The sequence below is a fragment of the Pyrgilauda ruficollis genome, unplaced genomic scaffold (genome assembly GCF_017590135.1).
Source record: "Pyrgilauda ruficollis isolate IOZ18807 unplaced genomic scaffold, ASM1759013v1 scaffold25, whole genome shotgun sequence".
Classification (NCBI taxonomy): domain Eukaryota; kingdom Metazoa; phylum Chordata; class Aves; order Passeriformes; family Passeridae; genus Pyrgilauda; species Pyrgilauda ruficollis.
The window spans coordinates 6,644,706-6,671,087 of NW_024523822.1; the positions used below are offsets into that span (position 1 = coordinate 6,644,706).

At 38.6% G+C, this 26,382-nt stretch overlaps 1 protein-coding gene across 1 annotated transcript in view; it reads right to left on the reverse strand.

Moving 5' to 3' along the window:
- The window catches only part of ITGA2 (integrin subunit alpha 2), a 67,645-nt gene that overhangs the window by 6,098 nt on the left and 35,165 nt on the right, over positions 1 to 26,382 (reverse strand). Inside the window, exons 10-28 of the mRNA XM_041470685.1 lie at positions 25,147 to 25,220; positions 23,697 to 23,835; positions 20,983 to 21,128; positions 20,131 to 20,274; positions 18,051 to 18,254; positions 17,152 to 17,288; positions 15,529 to 15,668; positions 14,423 to 14,574; positions 13,270 to 13,380; positions 12,599 to 12,681; positions 11,670 to 11,811; positions 9,976 to 10,068; positions 8,887 to 8,963; positions 8,715 to 8,798; positions 5,567 to 5,669; positions 4,669 to 4,779; positions 4,104 to 4,208; positions 3,681 to 3,794; positions 1,330 to 1,419 (exon numbers count right to left, since the gene is read on the reverse strand). Coding sequence (XP_041326619.1) covers positions 1,330 to 1,419; positions 3,681 to 3,794; positions 4,104 to 4,208; positions 4,669 to 4,779; positions 5,567 to 5,669; positions 8,715 to 8,798; positions 8,887 to 8,963; positions 9,976 to 10,068; positions 11,670 to 11,811; positions 12,599 to 12,681; positions 13,270 to 13,380; positions 14,423 to 14,574; positions 15,529 to 15,668; positions 17,152 to 17,288; positions 18,051 to 18,254; positions 20,131 to 20,274; positions 20,983 to 21,128; positions 23,697 to 23,835; positions 25,147 to 25,220 — 2,249 coding nt within the window. The remainder of the gene's footprint in view (positions 1 to 1,329; positions 1,420 to 3,680; positions 3,795 to 4,103; positions 4,209 to 4,668; positions 4,780 to 5,566; positions 5,670 to 8,714; positions 8,799 to 8,886; positions 8,964 to 9,975; positions 10,069 to 11,669; positions 11,812 to 12,598; positions 12,682 to 13,269; positions 13,381 to 14,422; positions 14,575 to 15,528; positions 15,669 to 17,151; positions 17,289 to 18,050; positions 18,255 to 20,130; positions 20,275 to 20,982; positions 21,129 to 23,696; positions 23,836 to 25,146; positions 25,221 to 26,382) is intronic.

The window sequence follows — 26,382 nt, forward strand, 5'->3', positions numbered from 1 at the left end:
AGTGGCTGGGAGAGGAATTGACTTTCATTTGTCAACTATCATTTGAATAATTCTAGTTCTCCTGAAATTGCCAACAGAACTTCTGGTAATGTAGACTTGGCAGTACCATGCTTCAAATGTGGAAAAATACTTATTAATACATGGTTTAAGAGTTACCTAAAAAGCCTGTGCAATTACCTAGAATATTTGCATTGTATAGTAGTGAGCTTCATCTCCTAATAGAAATAATACCATGTCAAACTGAAGCACTCAGAACACTCCAAATACTGGCATCTAACTTTTCTGCGAAAACATACTTCCTTTGTTCTTCAGGCACTGGAGGTTTTACTGATTACAAAATGCTTATTTAGAGGTTCTTCACAAGAAATAGAGTGATCTATGAGAAACCAGTGATTAAAAATGGTGTTGGATGATGATCATATCACACAGTGAGAGAGACCAATCTGTCACTGCTTTTGTATACATTTAGTTGAATTCTCTATTCCCTGTGAATGGGCTATGCTGCACATTCCTACAGATATTTGACTCATTTACTAATTTCCATTTTGCTGTTTAATGGCCTTGGTTATTTTATGGATAAAACAAGCTACTAAGTCCTGTAAAAATAAATCTAAAATTAGTACTGCAAATGGAAGAATGTTCCTTTCAAGACAGACAAAGAGAATAAGGTATCCTTTTTTATTATAAGAGTACCACAGTACACTGTATTCTTCCAGACTTTTTTATGTTTGTGTATAGGAAATAGAAAGCTTGGAAGAAGAATTCAGTACTAATAATGCAGTGGTATGGAGACTTCTCTTGAGATTAGCTGTGTCCACATTGTCCATATGACAGCTCTTCCAAATGCTAAAAATATTCCACATTCTTTTACAAATGAGATTATTTTCTGGAGACCTTTGCCAAACATTTGTGTAGAAACCTCAAACCATACTCTTATAGAAGTAAGTAAGACTACATGTCAGATTGGCGAACATGTTTCCCAGAGCTCATTTATCTTTAACAAATAATTCCATTGCAGCAAGAAAGCCAAATCTTGATCTTTTCATGAACAGAAAGCTATCAGAATTGCAGAAGTTTCTAGCTGACTTTTTTGCAGAGTTTTACGATTTATTTGACACCTACAGGTTTTAACTATGCCTGGTTTATATAGCAGCGGGCTGAAATGAAAATATTTTAATAACCTAAGGGACTTGTATATAGTCAAATGATACATTAGTGCAACATAATCAAGTTGCTATGTACTCCTAAAGGACACTGAAAATTAAATATTATCACTTTAATACAGTCAAAGATTGAGAAGTTGAAAAAATACACTTAACTATCACTTACAGTTAGGGTATTCTCTCCAATGATAAATAACTCAGGGTTATTTGTATCAATTTTTGCTTCTGCAGAGAGTTGTAATGTCTGGAAAATTAACTGAAAGAGAAGATTAAAACAACTGTAAAGCTCTGTTATAGGGCAAATGTAAATTTAATTACATTTTAAAATTAAAATGTAGATATTCTAAAATAATTCTATTGCCTTGAAATGAAGACTTCACAGCCAGAAAAGAAAATCATAGTATTAAGAAAATTTAGATTATCTTAATATTTTTCCCAGCCATAATGTCAATCAAAGTAATAATGTATCAGTAATCCACTTAGCAATGACACTGAGGAACTGTTTTTTTCTTTTTCTTTAATGTACAGTTCAAGCAAAACACAAGGAAATATTTACACAACCCTTTTTGTAGTTATTTCAAAGCTGTCACTGCTGCTAGCAGGGAAGAGATGGGAGGAAATTGCAGTTAGAAAATGAGACACAGCAACAAAAGACAGATGGGAATGTATCTCTGGCCTTTGAAAGAAATGGAAACTGGATGTTCTTTTACTTCCCCCCGCCCTCACTTCTATCCAATGCTTCTGTTTTTCCCCATTTATTTTTTCCTTTCACTGTGTATTCCTCTTCATGTCTCAAATTCTGACATAGCTCTCTCAGCTTAAACAGAGAAGATGACAAAAATCTTAAGCCAATTCCTATTTGAAAAGGGACCTTGTGCCAGACCCCACTTCCCTCTGTGGACGTACTGGAGGAGAGGTGCATGGCTGTGTAGATGCTGACAGTTCACTGCTGCTCTTCCACAGCACCACAAGGAATGGCCTCAGGTTCATGGGAGCACAGGACCAGTCTCTCCAGCTGACCCAAAGGCAATGCCTGCTCTGCCATTTTGCTTCCTCAGCCATTTCTCTGTGGCAGGGCCAGGTAGCACGGGCAGCTGTGGGTCTGCAGTGGCCAACATGCCAAACTGACTGGCTCTGCAGTGTGAGTTATTGCATCCCTGCACTGTGGCCATCTGCCCAAGTGGTGTGTCCTGCACACTTAAAAGTTTAGAAACACACCTGAGCACTATTCAAAGCACATAAATTCCTAAACACATTTTTTCTTTGCTTAGCAGGTACTAGCAAGCCTGTTGTGCCCTTCTTGGACAATGGCTGATTGCCACTAAAGAGGCTGATGTTGTGTATGATTGAGTGAGTGCTTGCAAGATTATTTGTGCTGAATTTTGATAACCAAATAGAAAATTACAAAATGGGTGATGCGAGGAGAACTGTGACATATGCACTTTCCTTGCCATCAGCCAGTAAACATGGTAAACAAACCATTCCCACTCACTTTTTTGTGAGGCTAGTAACCTTTTGTTCAGGTCTCCACCTTCTGCGTACCTAACAGCACTAACAAATGGTCCTAAACCAGTTGATAAGAAAAATACAAATGCTAGACAGACAGATGCTTTTCGTCGCACGCTTCCATAACACATTTAACAATATCAACCTGACCTTTTCCTTTTAAGAGTTGAATGCTGGAGCTGACAACAGCCCTGCTGTTAAATGTCAATACCTGCCACAAGAATCACCAGACACACTAAGGAGACTGCGTCATGTTCCTGATGCGTTAGGCAAACCCAGGACTCCAAGATCGTTTGGTTGGTTGCCTAGCTAAGAAGCAAACACGGTCTAACTTCAAAAGTCTGGTAACTCATGATGAGTTATATCCTGGAGGACACATGGTGACTGAAAATAGGCTGAGATATTGATGTTTTTTTTAAGCATCCTGTAGGTCTCTAAGCAAGGACTGTTTCTTTGACACCTACTCTAATAAACACAAAAAATCAATTAAAGATGTTTTCCACACTTTCTCTATCCAATAAAACTGGCAGCACTAACAGGGTTTTGGTATTTTGATGTGATCTAAAATAACCACCATGTAGGCTGTGATATTCAAAAGCTAAAAAGCATGATTATTTTACAGGCTATGATGATACCGTGCCTGCTGGCCTAGGATGAGCTTTGTGGAAAATGTAGTTCCCCAAGAATGAATCTAACAGATGTAGGAAACATTTTTTTCAGCTGTGAAGGTTGCATTATCATAGCATTTTCTTAGATTCTATGCTGGACTGAAGTTTTATCAGCTCCATTATGCAGCCTCATACTTTCAGGTTCAAGTTTTCAATCCAGAAAAATACAAACCAATATAAAGTAAAGGAAGGTCTTTCTAGACTGAGGTCTCTGTACTCAGTAAGTACTCTGATAGTACTCTGTACTCTCTCAGTAAGATCTCTGTATTGGACTTTGAAAAATATCAGGAGTTTTAAAATACTTGAGTATTGTATCCTCTGTAAAGATGCAGCTGATACTCACGGCAGCAAAAGTTCCGTTCCAGATTTGGGTGGACACATTCACAAAATACTCTCCCTTCAGTGCAATGTCTTCCAGTTTGCATGTGATGGTACTGCACTTTGCATTCTTACAGTTCTTCCAGGGGAAACAGCAAGAAGAGGCAACAGCATGCATTAAAAATACACTTTAAGAAATATTCTTGCAATATCCAGAATTTTTGCCCTTGCCTTTGCCATTCTGTGCATACAAAGTAAGTGCTTACAGGCTGTGCTAAAGCAGAGGCAGTATCTGTGAGAACATCCATAGGATGAGCTCCTGCTCTGTAAATGAGGAAGGCCACCCCATCACAGCTTTCCTCACAAATACAGCAATGGGCTCAGAAGGTCAGCTCTGCTTCCCTCAGCTCAAAAGGTCCTGCTTACTGCAGCCCTGGCTTTTACTCACCAGTTCTTTGGAAGCTCTGAAGTTCTCCTTCATGAAAGATGGAGAATAAGGTCTTTTCCCTATTTGCAGTGGATTTATCTGAGCATCACAAGTAATACCTCTGGCCTAGGAAAGATGGCAGGAATGAGACAGATGACATGCTACTCAGGAGTTTATACTTATCATAATAATATATATTTCTGGGCTTAGATGGTGGCTGTTAAAGGCTGAAGTGTGAACACTGAATTCTTTAGGAAACAAAGAGTATGTGGTTTTGGTCAGAAGTAAATAATTGTTATGACACTTTTTTTGTCCGTAGATTGATCTGAAGGGTTTTTTCCTTATCTAAAAATTTCCTTTTTAAAATAACTTTATCAGGAACTTGGAGAAGGATGTAACTGAAGAGATCCAGATACTCCACATCTGCCAAGTAATAGCATAGTGTACTGCTGGCATTGTGGTTCCCCCTTTATGAGGAAGGAACAAGGAGAAAGAGCATGGATTCTCTTAAACTAAGCTATAATATTGGGGAGATAATTGATGTTTATAGTACTGATAAACCCCCAAACACAATTTACTTCTATACCTCATCTGTGGTGACTGCAGTTAGGTACATCAGTGGGTTCCCTTTGCTCGTCAGTTCAGGAAGATTGATTGTTACAGTTGCCATCTTTACTGGAATACTTCCTGTTGTTACCTGCAAAGCAAAAAACTCAGGAGTTAATTCAGGTAGCTATGCATAAATTATTTGATACAGCAAGAAAATTAGAAATAATGGATGAGTATGGAAGAACTGGACTCCTTTTACATAGATTTTTTTTACTAAGACACTGGGGTAGTAATTTTGTGAATAGTAAAGTAGAAAGTATATTGTATGGCTCCAGGTTCCTGTCTGTTTTCTTAAGAAAGCTCATATTAACTGCATGAAATATGTTTTGAAAAGCAAATATTCTGCCATGGCCAATAGGCCTGTTTAGTTCTTTGGAGTAGCAGTTACAGGAATGGAAATGGAACATAATTTAACTTTCTTCCACACTGCATATTTGGATCTAAGTTTTTTTTTTTTTCTGTGTTATGTAATAAACACTGTGATTTGGCTAGTTCTTGCATCAGGTTTGAGCCCTTAACCCTTGCCAAACTTCAAGTTTCAAAGTCCAAGCCTTGTTTTTCTTTATCAAGTTGTCAGAAGACTCTGTAAAAAACCAGTCTAAAGTTGGCCTAAAGTTAAGCATTAACCATCTTCTAAATATGTACACAGTGCAGGACCAATCCCTCTCCCATTCTACTTGTGCAAATGTCATCCTTAACCTTATGAAGACTCCAAGAACTTACGCTATTTGCAAATATTTTTTCTTATTTGACCTATTCAAAAGCTTCAAAATAAGACAATGAAAGCAGGAGTGTTTTTTAAACAAGGTTTTGGGAGCAGGCTACAGAGGGAGCTAAGGTAACTTCTTGAACCAGAACAAAACAGACTTACTAACCTTAACTGAGAAGTTGAACGCGGGGCCAATATCTTCAAAATTATTCACAGTGGAAGGAATGTTATGACCAGAGTATACTTCATAGAAGTTGATATTGGCAAGCCTGGTTAACAACCATAAAACAATACATTTCAATTGGCAGCTGCTTTGAAAACGTATGTTACTGGATATGACTTTGTGAAAAAGGTCAGAAGTACAGAGAGAGAAGTCAGTCACTTAGACTGTTGTTTGAATTTTACAAAGTTGGTTAAGAAAATGGTGTGCTGAAGCCCAGAGCTGGAAAAAACATATGAAATTAAGACAAGAGAATTGTACAGGATACAGGCTCTCTCAGGCTTCTAGACCCTGCATTGTTTCAGGGTCATACTGCAAACTCCTTCTCTGTACACAAACTTGCAGTCACCTTTTTTCTCAGGAAGGGCCTTCCTGGCTGTCTCCCTGTAACTGGCTGGGTGTGGAAACACAGGCATCACCCTGCTTATGTAGATGGTACATATCACATAGCCCTCACAGTCCTCTTTGGGTCATATTGTTTAGTAATTATAGGGTTTAAAATCCAGAATTCCCAAAGTAACACAAGAGTGGTTTCAGCCTACTGCAGCATGGAATGGCAGGTGTGTGATGGAAGGGCATGGGGCAAGGACCTGTGGGTGCTTGAGGAGCTCAGTTAGTCAGAACCACACTCAAAGGCAAGGAAAACATCCCTGTGCAGTGCATCACACCCACTACTTGCTACCTGTGAGCAGCTCCTCTGCTACACCATGCCAGAACTGTCTGTTCTTTATCATTAGCTTCAATTACAAGGCTAATTTGAGCACTCAAAAAGCAACCTGGTGAGGGAGTGAACAAGAAATAGAGGCTATTGCAACTCCCACATCAGCTCTTCCTGTTCCACAAGGAATCTATCATCTTTACTGCCCTCCCTGTTTAATCTGGGTAACATCTGTGAGTACAATTTCATGTGTGTGCAGTCTCACAGATGTGCTTCCTGATCAGTGGTGATCCTCCATACTGCACGGTGGTTCCTTTTTGAGCCTCCATACCTTCTCCCATGGGCCCTTTCCTTGAAGGACTTGCTCACAAGGACTCCAAGGAAAACACACATGACATATTTTCTGCTTTCTTACTGCTGAAGATTTTAGCCCTTCCAAGATTCCTTGTCCTTTCAGAAGTCTCTGGAAAGACATATTGCTACATCTTCTCCTAGAAACTCAGGAATTATCCCTAGAAAGACTTCACTTCAGCAAAACAATACTTTTTTTCAGCTCTTGTGTTTTAAGGGATTACTTCTTGGCTGCATTACCTGCCTCAGGAAAGAACTAATTCCAGGTAAATACTTCCTAAGCCAAGTTATCCCATGGCTTAATATGCATTCATTTAATTATTTTAAATTTATTATCTCCAAGAATAAACTAACCATTTTCTGGCAGTAGGTATTCCTTCATTCCTTGATGTGCATATGAAATTGCATTTTTTCATATTCAGGAGATATAGCTGAATTCAAACACTTGTTTTCCCTTGAATAACTTTTACAGACTCCATTCCTCACTTCTTCCGAAGCATTTCATTTCAGTTCATATTTCTCAGCTAATTACACCCGCTGATTCAAGTTTGCACCATCTGAATTTCTAAGAAGCTAGCCCTCTGCACAGATGCTCCTGCAGTCTCTGCTGCTGCTGGCGAGGTCTCATGCAACTTCCTCAAGCAGCTGAAAGAACTCGCACCACTGACTTAAAATGCTTTTCTGCACTTAAAACAATCTCAAAAATTCTGCATGACTCCAGGACTGGTGCACCTATTCATGATGCAAGGCCTCAAATATTCTGAAACTGCTTCTGCAAAGAAGCTTATAACACTAATCTTCTGTACTGTGGTCCTTATTCCAGCTCATCCTGGAATAAGAACAGCAGCCAACAGTTTTTGTAGCTATGGTGATCTCTGAATATTAATTTCCTGGATCCATTGTTGCTGTGCATTTTGAAGCAGCTCCCTCTTTTTAAAATTTATGTTATTCTCTGAATATCTGCTGGGTTTTTTTATATCCATTTATAGTTACTAATTTCTGAACACTTTGGGATGCAAAAGCATTTTGTCACCAAGAATCGGTGATCAAATTCATTAAGTGTAATTACATATTGATCCTAGAAATTCAGTATTTGGGAGAGATAAATAAATCTATTCTTTGATGAAAATGCAAACATCCTACCTTGATCCAAAAGTGACACCCATGTATTTTTGTTTCAGTTGCAATCTAAGTTAAACTGTAACTGAAATAATTCTTGTTTGGAACAGTAACAGACTAATTACTGTTTGAGTGCATCCCAAATCACCAAGTGTTTCCAGGGCTCAAGATAAGGGCTTTCAAGAGCACTATATGATGATAAAAGGTCTTAAAAGGCTTTTTGTTGGTCTCTCTCTCCCTGCTTGCTCAGTTGCCTCTCCTTACCTTCCCAGGGTAAAGGATCTCTCTTGCAACAGCCCTGACTTGCCTTCTGCATGGAGAAGAAAGGGCTGGCACCAGGCAGGGGGGATAGGTTTGAGCCAGAACCTGGATGGGTGCATGGGAAAGCAGGCTGTCTGCTTCCAGTGCCAGTGCAGCTGCAGCAAGGGAGAATCTGCCAGGTGTACCTCAGTTTTAGTTCAAATCATTATCTCAAACTGCTAAAAAGTTTATATTCTTGCTCCAGGTTCAGCAGAGAGGTCCATAATTTTTTTCTTTTTTTCTTTCCCTCCTTTACTGATGGGGGACATATTTTTCCTTTTGATATTCTTTTGTTTAGTTTTGATCACTGTAACTCCAGATGTGATCCCATGTCATTACATTTGAGCCAAGAAGCCCAATGTTATTATACAGTATATACTATTTATATTACCAAAACTACATGCACTGTTTGGCCTTTATATCACTTCTGTTCACAGGAGCACCTGTACCAAGTGTTCGGAGGTAAACACAGGTCCACAACTTTCCTAATTTTTTGCATATGAGTTTGGTTGGAAGAATGGACAAATCTGCTACTACTGGTGAAGAGGGAATTTCTTATGACTTCCAAAACAAAAGCAAAACTTCACTATATTTTAGTGGCCTTTCAAAACTATTACTTCAAGTAGCTTGGGAAATGACCATGTATGTTTACATAACTCAGCATACCTTGTGAAGTGAATCTCTGCATCATATCGCAAAGGAATTGATAAGGCGACCTGGTTGTCCGAGTCTTGCTGTTCCTTACTTTCACTGTTCATCAAAACACATTTCAGTCAGGTGTAATAATTTACACAAGCTTTTAATACCTAACTTGCTTTCATATCATTAGGTACTTTACCTCCATGCATGAAAACTTAGAACTGCCCCATTCTGAAGATTTTTAAGGTTAAAATCAAAGCTAATATCAAAGGATACCTACGGAAGAGACAAGGAACACATAGTAAAGAAGTTGGTACAACACCCTGAAAGACATTATTCATATGTGCAACGATCTAGAATCGTCCTCTTTACCTGAATTCTCTACAGATTTCTGTGTAATATTTCAGTAATTTCTTAATACTTAGAATTGATTTGTTCTTACATTCCCCTACAAGTTGGCTTTCTTACACAAACATGAGTTATTTGCATTTTAAAAATGTGTACAACTAGCTGTAAGCTGCAAAAAAAGGTGTTCACAATTCCTTCATTTTAAACTCTAGCATTGACACAAGCTTTGTGTTCACTCTTTTCTTCCATTTGTTCCAGCAGGTCCACTTTGAGCAATTCCATTAACATTCAGAGCAAGCTTAACTTTCTATACATGATTTTTTAAAATTATTATTCCACATGTCCTGCCACAGGACATCATGTTTCTGTTCTTTCAAGCAAGTTTCTTATTGCTGCAGCTGATTATGTTAGAGGCTAGAACCCTGTTTCTGCTCTGCCCTTGAGGAATAAGAGATTTCATCAAACTGTAGATATCCTGAGGTTTATGGTACACATGAAAAAGAAAGATATACAATTCATCTTAGGGCTGTGTGGGCCTCCAATCTCCTCCCAAAACAATACTGCTTTCTTGGAGAGATGAGATTCACAGAGCTGGTGAGGGAGTTACCCCAGATTCACACTGCAGGAGGGATTTGATGGGAACTGTGCTCAGTTCTTAGGAGCCTGCACATGATGCTCAATGCTTCTTTGCCCCCAGCTTTCACTCTCCAAAAGTTACATAACTGCAGCAGCATCTGGGTTGTGTGGGTTATGAGGTTTGATAGCCGTTTGTCCTTTAATCTGACAGGTAGTCACATATTTTGAGCCCTAGTTTGCTTATTTTAATGCCTCTGTTGTAAAATCTAAGAAACCTTTATCAGCAATAAATGCAGAGTTAGGAAAAAGCCAGCAGAAAGGGTTTTAGGTATCATTCAAGGTTACTTAAACATGCTAGCTGTACCTGTTGTCCTGTTCTGAATACAGGATAGCTTATTTGGCAAATGACTGTACTCTGTGCTGTTCCTGTCTGACACGAGACTTCAGTCCCATCACTCTGCAGAGAAAACAGACAGAAACACCATCTTATGTCAGGTTTTGATAAGGCAGAGAGGTGTGTACTTCCAACAGCATATGTATTATAATACGGAGGAATGAAGATAGGTGTTATGGCAGTAAATCCTAGAGATGCAGCAGATAGGTGGGGTATAGGCAGGGCAGGAGGAAGTCACAAGGAAGGTGGGACAATAACCATTCCCACTTGATTTCTTGGGGGCTGCAATCATGTTAGTAGAACTTTGTGCTGAGCTTGGAAGAAGGAATAGAGGCCAGAGAGTACAGGTCAGCTCTACACTACTTCTGTAAGTCCTTTTTTTACAGAATTTTTACAGAACTTTTGCAGACATATTTACACAGTCTTAGAGCTGGAAGAAATGAAACTTTCTGTAGGAAAATCTGCCATACATAATAGTTTGTTTACTGCTTTCCAGAATATTGGCTTGTCATCATCCTTGATTCAAAGACAAATTCACAGACCAGAGCCAGTTATCAACCCTTGGAGAAGAATTTATTTAAAAGTACTGTCTTTTGTAAAAAAGCATTCCTACTAGACATTTACCATTCATGAATTGTGCTACAAAAAAAAAAAAAAAAAAACAACTCAAAACAAAACCTCCAAAAAGACCCATACATACTCAATTCATGTTTTTCATCCTGCCTTGAAGCAGGCACATTTTTGGTCCAAACTTCACTTGCAGGCTGAAGTGCTTCTAAGCAAAAGGGCTTTTAAAGCAAAATAAAATTCTAGCTCCAGTGTGGTCTTTTGGCAGGAGTGAAATGAACAATCTTGCTGCACAACAGGATGGGGAGGTAGAGGGGCACCCCCAGCGCTGTGTGCAGTACTTTTGCCAATTCATTGTTCAGAATAATGCTGCTCTTGGGCAGGAATGAATGCTATCCCTCTTCTCCCTTCAGTACAGGGATTGCTCTGGATTTCACCCCCAGGATTATCACGCACCTCTCCAGTAGGAGCTGACCATTATAAGCCAAGCACTGAAATCTGCATTTCATCCTTTGTGAATTGGGAGCAACAATTTAAATTATAAGTATACTGCATTCCCCAAAATAGTATGCACAGTTCCTCTCTTTTGCTTTCTCTAAGATACAATTTGTTGGAAGAAGAGCTTTTGGTATAGCCATCGTGTCAATCTGATTAACTGTCTAGCTGGAACACATGGCCTTGGCAGTGACACTATTTCTAGATCCAGAGTCTGTGCTTTAAGGATTCATCATCAATGCTGCATGTCTGATTTATCAAATAAAAATTCCCTGTGGCACAGCAACTGCTTCAGGCATGCTGCTGTGAATTAAGAAGAAGATGTAGGTGCCAAGGCCTAAAGTGAGGAAAAAATGTCTGAGGTGAGGTCAAACTGGAAAAGTTGCCAGCTTTTATGCTGAGTTGGAAATATCTCTCCTTGACCTAAATAAACTGATCTGCTGGGAGAATAATTCTGGTATCCAAGAAAACAAATTGTGAGAGAGTCTTGTACACACATTCTTTTCTGGAATAGGCACTGCCAGAAAGAAAAAAAGAAAATTTCTCTGAGAACCTCAAAATCAGGGACAATAACAGAAACATTGAAGTTGGGTGTCACGCACCGGTAAAGAAGATGAAGCAAAAAACAAGTTGTCTGAAAACGTAGCCTGGATTCTTGTGTTATATGCATTTTCCTTTTTATTTCTCAATTTCACGTTGAATGTTAGTCTTCTGTTTTTGCTGCTGACAATAAACTGTTGCTTGCTGTTGGAAATAAAGTCCATTGTTGTAAATAGAGGTACTAGAACAGCTGTGGATCAGGAAAATGTGTTGCCCGAAGCCAACAACAAATAACAAGCACAGCAAGACATTTCCTACATTGTACACACTTAAACGCTTTCTAAACCCCTTGGCATAAGAAATTCTGTGATGGTGTTTCCTAAAACCAGATAGAATTATGGTATTCTGAAAGTGCAGGACTTTGATTATGTGTTGTCAAAGTGACTGCTGAATTTTCAAGGGGTCTACCCTGGTGGGAAGGTGGACAGAGTGGGCAGCACACATGGGCAGCCTTATCCCTGTGATGCATATAGATGCATACACATCTGACATGGACTTAGAACATGTGCTGCCGAAAGAGCTGACCACAACTCCCCACTAGCACAGCTACTGCAGGATCCTCGCTGCTCCCTGTAGGAGGGATGAAGACAACTGCTGCAGCTGCTGCTGCTCTCCCATTGTGCTCCCTTTCCCAACAGCAGCCAGTCAGACACAATTTGTCCAAATACTCACTATGTCCTCATCTCTAAGGTACCAAAACTTGGGTTGGTCTAAGCTGACAAGAGTCCTACTTCTGTGTTTGTGTCCCTATCCTACCTCTTTTTTCTCCATTAAATTTAGATTAAAATGCCATTGCTTTTTTTATCCGTGCTGTTTCTAAGCAGATGTTAAACTGGAAAGGCATTCTCCTCTAGAAATTAATCCAAAGCCTACAAAAAAACCAACTGTTGAAAACAGTGGACCTTAACAGTTCCACTGATTCAGCTCTTACCTGTCATCTGCCTTCTGCTGAACATTCAGAACAAGATCACAGATACAAAGTTCATCTTCACCACAGTCTTTAATAAAAGGAATCTAGGAAAAATAAAAACATTTCCTGAACGACAGGGCTCAACTTTTAACATGATCTGAAGACACTAGAGTGCAAACACCTTCAAGGTGAAGCACATTCTTGGTTTGCAGATAAGAAAATCCCTCTGAAGGACATTAAAAATCTTGACAAGTGAATGAGTGAACTGAATAATGTGTTGCTACATGTCAACTGATCCAAGAACGCTACAGACAGGTTACACTTCAATGACAACAAAGGTGGTGTAGTCAAATTAGTTTCATCTCTCTTCTATCCTTTTTACTCTCTTCAGTACCTTTTTACTGTAGAATAAACTGAAAGAATTCATCTTTGTCATCAACTAGAAGCTCACATCAATGGTGACATGGCTGAACTGACATGCTTGTTATGTGCTAAGGTGGCTGATGTGTGTGTGCGAGCAAGCTCACGTAATACAGGCAAAGGTATGAAAGGAACCAGCGGACAGCCCTCCCTCCATGTGACTTGCACAGAGCACCAGTTTCACTTGCATGTACCTCTTGGGTGTTTGTGAGGGCCACACATTAAGGGTGTGGATGGCCATGCACTTCTGAATATCAGATCTGCACACTTACGCTATAGGCCACAGATGCTGGAGAAGATATGTCCAGGACAGGGCTGGAGCCAGGATTTGCAAGACCAATGTCAATGCGCAAACTAAGAGAATTCACAGCATCTGAAGGCTCCTGTAAAACACACATGGTTCAGATGATGGCTGCACAGAAAACGGGGTAAAATTGGTAATTTCTATTGTGAATTGAGAATGAGCAGTAAGATAATTGCTCTAAACAAGGAGAAGCAACAGTTCAAAGCTTCATTTCTTAAAGAAAATAATTTCGTGAGATTGACCAGCGTGGGCTCCTCTAGATTTAGAGTTTTCAGTGGGATTCCATGATAAAACTGATTTTTTTAGGATTCCTGGAGACTGTGCAGTCACAGTCACTACTAGGACTAAGGAACATGCAGATTGTCTGCAGCCGTAGGAGCTGGCCCTCAAAGCCATCACCAGGTAGCTTTCATTCTCATCTAGCTGCAGAAGTCAAATTCCTATTCCACTCTGCCTTACCATCACAAAGAGCATCTGGGCCTGAGTGACACTAAAACACAGAAAATGCCATGTCTCCTCTTTTTACAGTCCTGGATAAATAATCTTCTAGCCCTGTGGCTCACTGTTCCACATGGCACTAAATGTGATCAATAGGTCACTGCAAACCAGAGCAGGGACAGAAGTCATCTACCTGTCCTAGCATCATGCAACAGAGCTTAAGGCAAGTCTCAGGGCTCTGTTCAGTCTTTGGCTCTGGATAAAAATGGAGACCTGCTTATTTTAATTTAATTCCTTGGTGTGTACCAGGGGTTAGGATGCATGCAAAGTCTGCCTGAATGTTAGTTTGAAGAAAATATCTCCATGAATGTTTTAGTTCTTACAAAAGGCTCTACTCAGAGGGAAATGAAAATCTATTTAAACTATAGACCATGGGCCCTATATTACACCAAAGCTGAATAGCACAATTAAGACCCCTCTTTTCTATGCTAAAAATCTGTACTGAATGTGACAGTTATTTGTTTCTATGAAATCATAATCTTATTATGTATTTTTCAGCTGGGGGCATTTGGGAAACATAAATAATTCAGTACACCATGCATGAATTCACACTACAGACAAAAAATTAATCCATGTCTTCCTCTGATCTTTTGTTATGCAAGAGTACTTGCAATTGTACTTACTTGTACACTGAAGACATCATGAACACAATTCTCTTCATGATGCACCACAAGATCCCTCTGCATGTACCTTTCATTATTTTCTTTGAAAAATCCTCTAGAAGTCACTCTGGAGGACTGGAGATCTGCATCCAATGTTGCATTGTACTTTATAGCTGCAGGAAGAATAACAGTACATCGTTGACTGAGCATGGTTGCCCATGATCTCATTACTATGCTCAATTTTATAGGGACCAGGCTTTCCAAACCACACTAAGAATTCCATGTTTTTCACAGCTAAACACAGAGCAGTTTCAAAATGAAAATACTTTCTCTTGTGTCTTCCAAAGCAGTCAAACAGGTTTGGGTCCTGATCTGCAAGAGGCACATTAAATGGCAATCAATCCAGCCTCCATTGCAGATGTCTGAGCCTGCAGCTCAGGCAAGAAGCCAGTCAGAAGGGCCAGGGTTACTCTAGATAAAGGGGCCTTGCAACAACACCACTGAACTCAGAGGTGACTTTAAACAATCTGCATCTTCTCTCGATTCACATAGTAATTTCTGCCACCCCCTCTTTGTTTTATGACTATTATGTTGTGAAAGTTCATTGTTATTTCATAGCTTAAAACCATGAGTTCCTAAAGGCACTTTATGTAGCACTGAAGCAGTCCAACTGGTGCTGTCTGTGAGACTGAACTTAAAAACTTCATGGGAGCCCACTGCTGGTCACAGAAATATTCACTGTGCTCTGAAAAGAAGAGCTTCCTCCCACTGAAAACTGCTCTGACCCTCTGGAAAATATTTAATTTACTTTTTCTGACAAGGAAAAGTATGCAGTCTGCTGTTGTAAACAGAAGGTTGGATGAACCTAGCTCCTCATGATTTGCATTTTTGGGGATTGTTGAACAACAAGGAAACAGCTGTCCTCTATACTGTTAAATCCCCACTTTTCAGAGTATGGAGCCAGTGATGAATTAGGTCTTAAAAACACTTTCTCAAGCACTTAAGTGTTACATTGATTTTGTGATTCTTGACATTCAATCTAATACATATTTAGGCTCTCCATTACTCATTTAAATAATGGACTTTTGAAGAAATTAATATAAGACAAATCATCAAAATACTCTTACCCACTTGATTATTTTTCTTAGCAGGTCTAAATGAAGCCTGAAAACATATTTTGACAGTTATATCTGTACTCTTGTTCAGCAGACTGATTTTCTCGGGTTTAAATGAAGCAGTTATGGACACATTTGCAATGCCTCTTGACCTGAAAAATATATTTTAAAAGTTACATGGGGTTTTGAAGAACACTAGGTAACATAGAAGGTCTTGTCTAACACTATCTGTAAATGTTAGTATTGATTTTTTTTGTTCCCAATGTAAATTTCTTTTAATGGCACTACTAAAATTATTTTTCCTTAGGTATACAAGAATTTGTTGATATCATTGCTTACAGTAATAATAATACGTATTGTCATGTCAAATTAATAGCTGATTGATGGCTTCATCCTATGCTCTAATCAATCCCTCAAGGTATCAGAGAATGAAGCTCTTGGCCTGTTTTCCAAATAAGTAACCTTCTGCTCCTTTAGAGCTCTTCTGGGAAGGTGAGAATGGGTAATTCTTCATTTTATTTAATAATCTAATTTTTCTGAAAAACAACTTTGATGTAATTAATCAAGATTTTGAAGAAAAGTTTCAAAGGAACTCTACATGTAAAAACAAACACTTTAATCAAAATGAAATGCATTAATCAGCCCAAATGTCAGAGTGAAAGAAGAATGAGCATCTTCATTAATCAAATCTCAATAAATGCTGGTACTTCAAGGAGCATAATTTTCTTTAATGAAATTCCCAGCAGCAGCAGCAGCAGCAGTCAAAGGTCCAAACTGACCATTCATTTTTAATTATCTTGTTTCATTACGAAAGAAGTAGCAATTCACTAATATTTTTCTTACAATGGGGAGCCTCAGGCATAAAGACAGGCAACAGATAGGAAAGGAAACAGCATTTGAATTTAGCTTTTCAAGCAAGGAGGGGAAATCACAGCCTACTTAGGCAGGCAGATGATTTGGGTTCTGTGAAACCTTTTTTATATTTTGTGAAAGTACTCTGACTTCTGTGGCAAAGGCAATGTGCCATTAAAAATGTGTTTCTTGCCAGAACTAGTTGTCAACTCTCCATTACTGCTCTCTGTCCTTACCCTGCAGGACAACGCTCCCCCCATACCAGGCTATCAGCCAGTGAAGGTCACGGAGGTTGTGTGAGACATGGCTTCATCTGTCTCAGGCTCAGCTGTCAAAATTATACTGCGGCTACTGAGGTACACAGCTTACTGTTAAAAACACCCTCCATCAAGCCCCACTTCCTGCTGCTGTCCCTTCCCTCGGGACGATGTGCCTGCACAGCAGTAGCAGGAAGATGTCTCCTGGCCCTCTCATTCCTGGTCAGGTCCCTCCCATCAGGGAGGGAAGCTCTGCCACCTGGTTTCCTCCCACCTGCCCTGGCTCTGCCCTGTGTGCTGCCTTGGCTTTCAGTGGTTTAATGATAAATGCCTAAAAGAGATTTAGTCTAATGCTCTTTTTTAAGCTAGTTTTGATAGCAGTGATGAGGCAGTAAGTGTGCTAGCACTGAACATATGTAACAAAAGAGCTTTTTAATTTGCTTATTTTTCCTGTTTAATTAACTGCACCTTAAACTGCTGCATCTGAAGTACTAACTGCTTCCTTTCTAAGAAAGAGTATACTAACCATAGCACAACCACATTTCCATCAGCACCAACCGATACGTCAGTAATGCCATCGTCATCTAAGTCTCTATGGCCATCTACTGATCTTCCAAAGAATTGGAGCTTTTGTCCAAAAGCAGAATCCGATCCTAAGATTTTCTGGGAAAGAGAGTTTGGTTACTGAGTTTGCCAAAGCATGCTTAAGTCCATAGATAGTAGCCTAATTAATAGATTTTCACAGATACTCCCTGCATATGCAATGCATTGTTTAAACAAAATGCATTTGTGTGTGTTTTCTCAGATGCTTTTGCAGCACTTCTTTCTCCTCTATTGTAGCAAACAAAGGACTAGATTTTTCTGAGCAGATCAACCGACTGCTGTATGCCAGATACAGCTGGAAACTTTTTCCATCTCACATTGAGCAACTCAAAGAATATGAAGCTTAATAGGAGTTCTAACAAATAATTGTTACAACCAGAAAATCTGCATAGAAAGTGACAGTAAGATTACCATTACAGTATATATGAAGACCAGTGAAAGACTTCCCCTTTAATACTATGTATTTGTAATTTGCAGAGCTGGGATTTATCTAATCTTCATTGCTGTACATCAACACTAAAAACCTGAAAATAATGGTGTCAGTTTTAGGATAGTAGTTGACTTCACACTCAGGCATCAAAATGGCTCAGAATGAGCATCCTGCACACCTTTTCCTCTATATGGTTCATTTATAACCACCACAACATCAGCCTGAATAGGTTAGCATGACAGCTGAAAGAGGGAGAGGCACAAAATGTGAAATAAACCATGAGAGTAACAGTATTCCTTTAAGAGGTTGAAACAGTAGCCAATTAAAGCACAGAAAACCTTCTAGCAGATTTAAAGGTACCGAGTACAGCATTATGCAACACAGTTATTTACCTGAGAATATTTGGTACGTATAGTCTTTTGAAATCCATTATAAATGTAAATTGCTCCCGAGTTTTGGTTTTCCAGTGGTGCACCTATTACAACATCATTAGAACCATCCAAATCAATGTCTGCAAGTGCTGCAATTGCTGATCCAAAGCGTGCATTTTCTGATCCCTGTGGACCTTCCAAGAGTTCTTGTTGATCCAAGATTCTCTTTAAAAATTGAAAAATGAGAAAAAGGAGAAACACAGCTATCATTGCACCAGATTAGACCTAGGAGCAGTATCTATGTGCATTGTTTTTTGTTTCTGTTTTCCAGTACATTCCCCTCAGATAGCTCAACACTGAATTCCTTCCCCATTGTATTGCCCATTCAGTTTGCATTATGTCTCAAAGTCTTGGCAAGAATTACACAGCAAAATCAAAGCATGCTATGCAAAGTACTAACAGCAAATATAACCATATGTATGAAGCTTAAATGCCCTCTCTGTCCTCATCTGACTGTTCTGAAGTTTCACAATACATTGAAAAATACAGTTTCCAGTTTTGGATTACTGGTTTTTATGCAGAGGGAATGGAAATTATGTAACTGGACATAATTCTTTGAAATAGAAATGGAATTTCCTTACTAAACTAATGCAAAAAACATGTGTCCAAATGGTAAACTCCTGACCTCTCCAATGCCAATGAAGAAAGAAAGACTGGAGATCTTCATAGTTAAACAAACCCATTTACACTAGATTAAATGCAACTCTGGCAAATTGCATTCTCACCTTTAACTTCAGTTACCATACTGTGCTTAAAATTTTAGAAATAACAGCCAAGTTATTTATTAAAAATGACTAGAAAAGTATTACTTGCGCAACGGGGACAACTTGCACAAATCCAGATTATTTTTAAAAAACATTAAAAGCACATTTCATTATTCTTTCCTATTTAAAATTTAAACCAAACATTTGAAAACAACTGAATATTGTAAGATAGTCTTCCAATTTATTTGGTTTTCAAAAGCAAAGAAAAACAAATCCTTTCATTTTTCTTTTCTTTCATATCTCATGTCTGATACCACAGGCAAAAAGACCAATGTCAGCTGCCAACTTTCACCTCCTCCAACCACGTTGAAATTGTTTTAGGGTAGTTTCGTGTTGCATCGCGATGCTCTGACTGAGGTCCTGCTGAGGAGCATGGTCCTTCCTCTCTATTTATTTGATTGCAATTTACCTAGTAAAGAGATAATTTTCTGTTTTCTCTGATGGATGTCAGAGATTAATTTACTTTGCAGACATCCAGTGAATGAAAGACTGATTAAAAAATGCCAGAGGGCTCAGTATGGTTAATACATATATTCTGAAAACACTACTGTGGGTCTGAATAAAAAGTACTGTCAGTCAAGCATCAGACAAATAACTAAGCTTTACTGAATAGAGGGGACAACAAGAGTTATGGTAACCATCCAGTATTAGAATCTATGAAACAATGCAGAAAGCTGGTAGAAGAGCATTTCTTAGAACTGCTTTGGGAATACTGTCAAGCATTGAATACATTCACCAAAAACAAATGGCAAATTACTTAGCAAAAGCCTTGAGCTAGGTTTTTCAGAGATACAGCCAACCCATGCTATATTAGCATGAAGTACATTGCCTGACACCAGGACCAGGGAGACACTGAGAACACCAGGCCCCTGACCACTAACAGTGCTTAGCTACTGCCTTGCTCATTGGCTCCATTTTGGTCTGTTCCAGCTGCCTAATTCCCAGATTACATGCACAAGCAGCTCTGGGGCAAGTTTGCACCTGCTACTGAAAAGCAGAACATGTAAGGCAGCATTGGAAAGGCCTCCACACACATCCCTCTAACCAGGAAGGCTTGGCACCATTCATCCCTGCCCTTATGCCACATCCCAGGATAAGCACATGCTCTGTTAAAAAAAAAAAAAAAAAGTCACTTGAAATATTTCTAACACTTTGAAAAGATTCACTAAATAGTGACTTTGAGGATCTGGAGAGGCCAAAGGCCCTTCAGCATCCATGTGGCCAATCTGATTTGAAAGAAATTAGCCCGAAGTAATGCTGGCTTGAACCATTTTTACCTTTGTGATGGAAAACATGTATACTCTCCCTTCTTCCTTCTTCAGGTCGTTCATAAACATTGGTGCACCCACAAGCAGCACATCTGTCACAGAATCTCTGTCGACATCCACTGAACACACCACACTGCCAAAGTAGGAGCCAATCTGAAATCAGAAGCAAATGGGCTGTTGCTGTATATGGTTTTTGTAAATTATGTTTTAGCCCCTGATCCAGAAAACTTACATCCAGTTATATTCCAATGCTACTGAATGTTGATGAATTTAATTACTCTGTAGCATACTCCATTATTGGAAGAATAATATTCTTACACATATTTCACTATTTCTGTCCCGTAGTCACTGCTATGGCTTTACCACTCAGCAATACAAATACCAACAGAAAGTAAGATATGGGAAGTATTTATTTTTCTATAACTGCACATGAACTACCCAGCCTCTGATCTACTCTCAGATTTGTCCTAAAGATGATACCAAAACCACCTAAAATCATTCCTCTTTTCCAAAGAGAAAAAGAGATTGAGCTTCTATATCTGTCTTCTGATGTCATCTACTTCATAACTTCTCAGACAGAGCAGAGTTTACTGAGTATCTCCTGATTTGAATTTTTGACAGAAGAATACATTAGTTAGAATTGTATATTATCTATCTTTTGCCACTAATTGGATGACTTCCTAAAATACTGTTTAAGAGCAACAGCTAACCTCATTTAAATAGTCTAGTGGCAGAGAAAAGTTCAAGTGGATTTTAAATGCTTTGAGACAAAGAGGAATTTTCAAAACAAATTGCAATTTACTGCTGGGTCAATAAAAAAAGATTCCTGAAAGTCTGTATTCATGACCAAAATATACTTGCCTGCTCGCCTCTCTGTGACTGCACAATTGCAACGTTACCATCACTGTCAACATTATAAACCACCACTCTGCCAGTGTAGTTGGATCTTGGTGCGCCAGCAACAAAATAGACAGAGCTCATAGTTGAGAGAACAGCAACAGAATAACCTGGGTATAGAAGTCAACATTTAACATATGTGAGAGATCGTTAATTACAGTTTATCAATTGGTTATCCATAAAGGCACAGAGGATGAGTCAGTCTGGTATGTTAATTGCACAGAGTGATGATTCCAGATGGGAAGTTATGCTGTCACATATGCATAAAATTTGCAATATTCTCCTGAAGAGAACAATGACACACAGATCAAGTTGAAGCAGGTTTACAGAATAATACAATAGCTTAGCCTATTCAGTAAAATGTAGACCACAAAAATGTCATGCTTGTGAAGGAGACAGGAAAAAAAAAAACGTGCAAAGAGTACCCTTGGAAAGAAGAAATAAAAATGAGATGACTGTTTGAACCAGACTTCAGACTAGGGAGGAACACCTAGCTTCTGCAGAGTTTGCAGCGCATTTTCCCACAGCTCACTAAACCACAGGCCAGTGGTTTGTCTGAATAGAAGAGGCTACACTAACAGCTTGTTAGCTGAAGGGTTGATTGAACTTCTTTGAACACTTTAATCCTCATTACCATTATTCTAGCATTTATTTGCTTTCAGGAAACGTCATTTAATACCTGTAAAAATGTAAATGTGTTAGCAGTATAAACGTAGCATTAGTGCGTACTTCAGACTTCTGTGGTTTAGTTCCAGCAAATTTATTTTAAGCAAAGAAAACAAAGTCATCCTTTATAAGTCTACAGTAAACTCAATAACAAAATGCCAGTGATGGGACACAATATGCAGATCTTTAGCAAGTAGCAGAACAATATGAGGAGCACAGTCTAAAAGGATTATGCCTTGCTCTTTACATCACACCAGTCTAATTCAGGTTTTTTGTTCAGATACAAGGTGAGAACAACTTTTGTGACTGGAAGTTCAATGAGCAACAAAATGAGATTTTATTCTGCAAGTTAAGTACACACCTTCCTAATCAACACAGAATACAATAATTTGAAGTGAGTGGGTGCCATGCAGAGCAGGGTGGCAGAACAGGCTGTGATGTTTTAGCAGCTCTTTAACTTATGCTCTCCCAAGCAGAAGTGGTCTGTCTCTGGTGAAAGAGAGCTGGGATGGGAAGCTCCTACTGGAGGACAGAAAGTGGAGGAGAAATAAAGGCCACAACATTGTCTGCTCCAGAAAGATTAATGTAAATACACTGAAACTGCCTTGTAGAGAAAGAAAAATACCTCAGTTTTTAAAAATTATTAAGAAAATGAAGTAAGGGAAAGTCAGAAGAGATCATACATGCAAAAGAGCTACTGCTTATTTGCTTGGGTTTAGATTTATTCATTTTGTTGGATGCAAGTAATGCTGAGCCATAGGGAAAAAAAAAGATTATGTTAATTGCAAAGAGAGGAAATTATTAAATACCTTTAAGAACGAGAAAGTCATAGATGCTTAATGTAGTAGAATTATTCAGGGATGAAACAGCAGAATAGGCATGTTGAAGATTTACAGGAAGCAGTTCAGTGAACTGAGAATACAGACAGGCTTTACTGGGTCACAAAAGCATGTCAAAAATACATATGGAGATTATAACTAAAATCTCTATTAAGTGGTAGTAATATTAAAAATCTATAAACTGAACTGGAAAAGGCTAAGAAAACAGCAAACACATGTAAAACAATAGAAAGTCAATCAGCTTCTCATCCACATCGAACTGGGGAAGAACACTCAAATATTGTAACAGAAGCAACTCATAATGATCAGTATAATTCACTAAGCAGCCCTTTCAAATCCCATGATTTATTTTGTCTCTGTAACTGTGCTGGTTTTGGCTGGAATACAGTTAATTTTCTTCACAGCAGCTGGTGTGGAGCTGTGATTTGGATTTATGATAGCAACAGTGTTGATAACACAGGGATGTTTTAGTCACTACTGACAGTGTCAAGGCCTTTTCTGCTCCTCAGTGTGTCCCAGCAGCGAGGAGGCTGGGAGGGCTCGCAGGGAGCTGGGAGGGAACACAGCCAGGGCAGCTGCCCTGGAATGGCTGCAGGGGTATCCCAGTCCATGTGCTGGCATGCTCAGCCTATAAAGCCGGAGGAGGAAGGAGGGGATGTTCGGAGTGATGGCATTTGTCTTCCCAAGTCACAGTTGTGTGTGTTGGAGCCCTGCTGTCCTGGAGATGGCTGAACGCACCTGTCTGCCCACGGAAAGTGGTGAATAAATCCCCTTGATTTGCTTTGTTTGCATGTTTGACTTTCACTTTATCTGTCTGTATCTCAACCCAAAAGTTCATTCACTTTGACTCTTCTAACTCTCCTGCATTCTCACTCCCCGTAAGAGGACTGACTGAGCGGCTGCTTAGCTGCTAGCTGGGGTTAAACCACAGCAGGGACAAAGACTGATTTTTTTTTCAGCTTACCACTTTGATACTAGTAGGATTTAAAAATAATTCAAGTTTTTATTCAATGAACTGTTGACTAGTAAAAAACAATCCTTTTTGACCAAAAATTCTTTTCACATTCTCAAATAATTTCTTAACACAAATCTGGCTAGGGGAGAACTTTCCAACTTCTTTAATATCTTAATCAAGGTTTCATATATTTCCAGATTTGTATTTCAACCCCTTACCTAGATATGAACTATGATTTCTGTCCTGTAGAATCTTCTCAAACACATGGCTTGGAAAGGTGGTGGCTCTGTCTGAAGACTCCTGAACTACTGTTCCACTCCAGTCATAGGCCCCAACTGCACCCAGCAGCAGAACATCCTTTAAAAAAATAGAAGTCTACATTTTAGAACTACCTGATTTACAAAAAGTGTGAGCAAAGCTGAAGGTTCTGTGCATAATCTCCTACATCACTGTGTTTAAGGCAGTAAAGCCTGCAGGCAGCTGACTGGAGCTGCTCGTAGTTGCTCCCTACATGCAGGAGTTTACTGCCCCATTAAAAGGGATTATCACCCTTCGACTGCAAGAGGATAAGTGACTGCTTTAGTTCCAGTGGCACTGCAACTCATGATAAAATGGGTTTATTTTAACACTGATCATTTCCTATGTCTGTCCACGATGGGGTTGGGCTTACTAAGTCCATGCTTTTGTGCACCCATGATCCTCATAAGACTGAGGATGACACAAATGCAGCTGTACAAAAAAGCTAAAGGTCCTTTTCTTGACAGCAAATGTGCCAATGACAGCACACAAAAGCTGATGTGAATAGATATGGTTAATTCTTTATGTAAGATGTTCCTGAGAGAACAGTTAAATCTAAAATCCAAATTAGCATGGCTCATTATGCAGAATACTTCGTACAGAAACACTTAATCTTGTACATAGAAAACAAACATAGTTTAGTTTATTCAAGTTATTAAAATTCTTACACTAAACTGACATACTGTTACAGAAAACTGCAATAAAATTGAATGTGTAATTTTCCTGATAAAATGCCCATATGTTTCTCTTTTTTTTTCCATTTCTTAGCATCAACTGCTTCGTAATTTAAAACTTCAAATTGTGCAAATACAAATGACTTATAAAAATTATTTTATTCATCTTTAAGGGTTATGAGAAAGAAACAACCTTCTTCTTGTATTTTCAGTTGAAAGCTGATTGAACTACATTTGGATTTTACAAGGAGGACTTATCTGATAATCTTAAAATTTATTAGCACTAAAATATATCTGATTTTTTGGTTCTAATTTTTAAGTGAAATACGCTTTAAACAAATATAATTAATTTTGTAATTTATAAAGAAATTATTTTCAGATTTGATTTATTTATATTTTGGTGGCTGCCTGCCAGCTTTACAATATAGCTAGTCACAAACAAGGAGGAATTAAATTTTTCCTGCTACATGAACTCAGAAATCACTGAAATCATTGTATTAACACATCTCAAAATTAGCACATGAAACAAACTACAATATAATTATACTTATTAATATATATTCAAGTAAAAAAAGGATAATTTGATATTCTGCTTGTAAAAAGTTCTTAAAATTGGACATTGTGTTTTTATTTATCTTTTCTTACATTCATGTATATGTACATCTATTTGTATCAATACATAATTAAACTCACATACCTTTTTCTGTGAGTAATATGCACTGAAGCCCACCTGTGACATTTCCATTTGGAAAGTATCACCTTGATCAGTACCTAGTAAAACAGATATGTATATATGGTTATCTCTATGTAACCACACAAAATCCAGTCTTGCTGCCTCTGAATTTAGCTATACAGGGGCTGTGTATCCACCAATTTGGCTAAAGCATTTACAAGCAATGGAAATCAGAGCTGGTAAACTGTAGAAAATTTGGAGGATTTAATGGCAAATTGATAAGATAGAGCCAAGAGCCATGCTATAAGTCTCTTCCAAGAAAAGGGCAGAAGATGATGGTCAAGATGGTTTGGATCAGTTTGCACAGACTTGCCATTGTGGCTGGTCTATTTTTGTGTTAACTAGGAAGCATTAATACCCTGAAATTAACAACTTTGATGACTGTATATTCACAACTTCCAAACAGAATAGAATCTTTTACTTTCGTATAGGACTCCTAAAAAACTGTTGCAATTGTCTTGAAAAATACTGTGAGATCCATTTCCTAAGGTAGATGGATAGGAATTCAGTGGGAGTACTCAGTAAAAAGACCTATTCCCTTGCTTTGAGCAGCATCACGGGCCTAGCAAAGAATAAATTAAGGTGAAAGAGAAGGGAAGATTCCTTCCTGAGCACAAGAAAGTGGTAGACATAAGCTTCTTAGAGAACAGACAGCAGGTTACACACCTCCAAGGCAAGGTCTGAATTTAAGTTAAATTTAAAAGCTGACTTTTGGGACAGCCAAAGTTTCTCCGTGTCACCTCTGCAACACCTTCCTCTGAGCAATACACAGGAGTGTGGGTGGTGCTAGGGAGGGGGCCTGACAGGCACTACACAAATTGCATTTTCAGTTCTGTAATAAGCAACCTAGTCTTTTAGTTTGTTTTGTATGGGTTGTGGGTTTGGTTTTTTTTATTATGTTTTTTGTTTGTTTTGGGGTTTGGTTTGTTTTTTTGGTTTTTTTTTTTTTTTGGGGTTTTTTTTTTTTTTTGGGGTTTTTTTTTTTTTTTGGGGTTTTTTTTTTTTTTTTGTGGTATGGTTTTTTTGTTTTGTTTTGAATTTAAAAATAGCTTAGGATTCACACAGGTGAAGCTCATAAGTATACAGACACCCTTATTCTCCTGGTAGTAACAAATATATTTGGTTGCATATGGAAAAGCCCCCATGCCTGAAGCTCATGATATGACAGAAATTTTCATTAGCTGGGGAATGTTTTCTCCA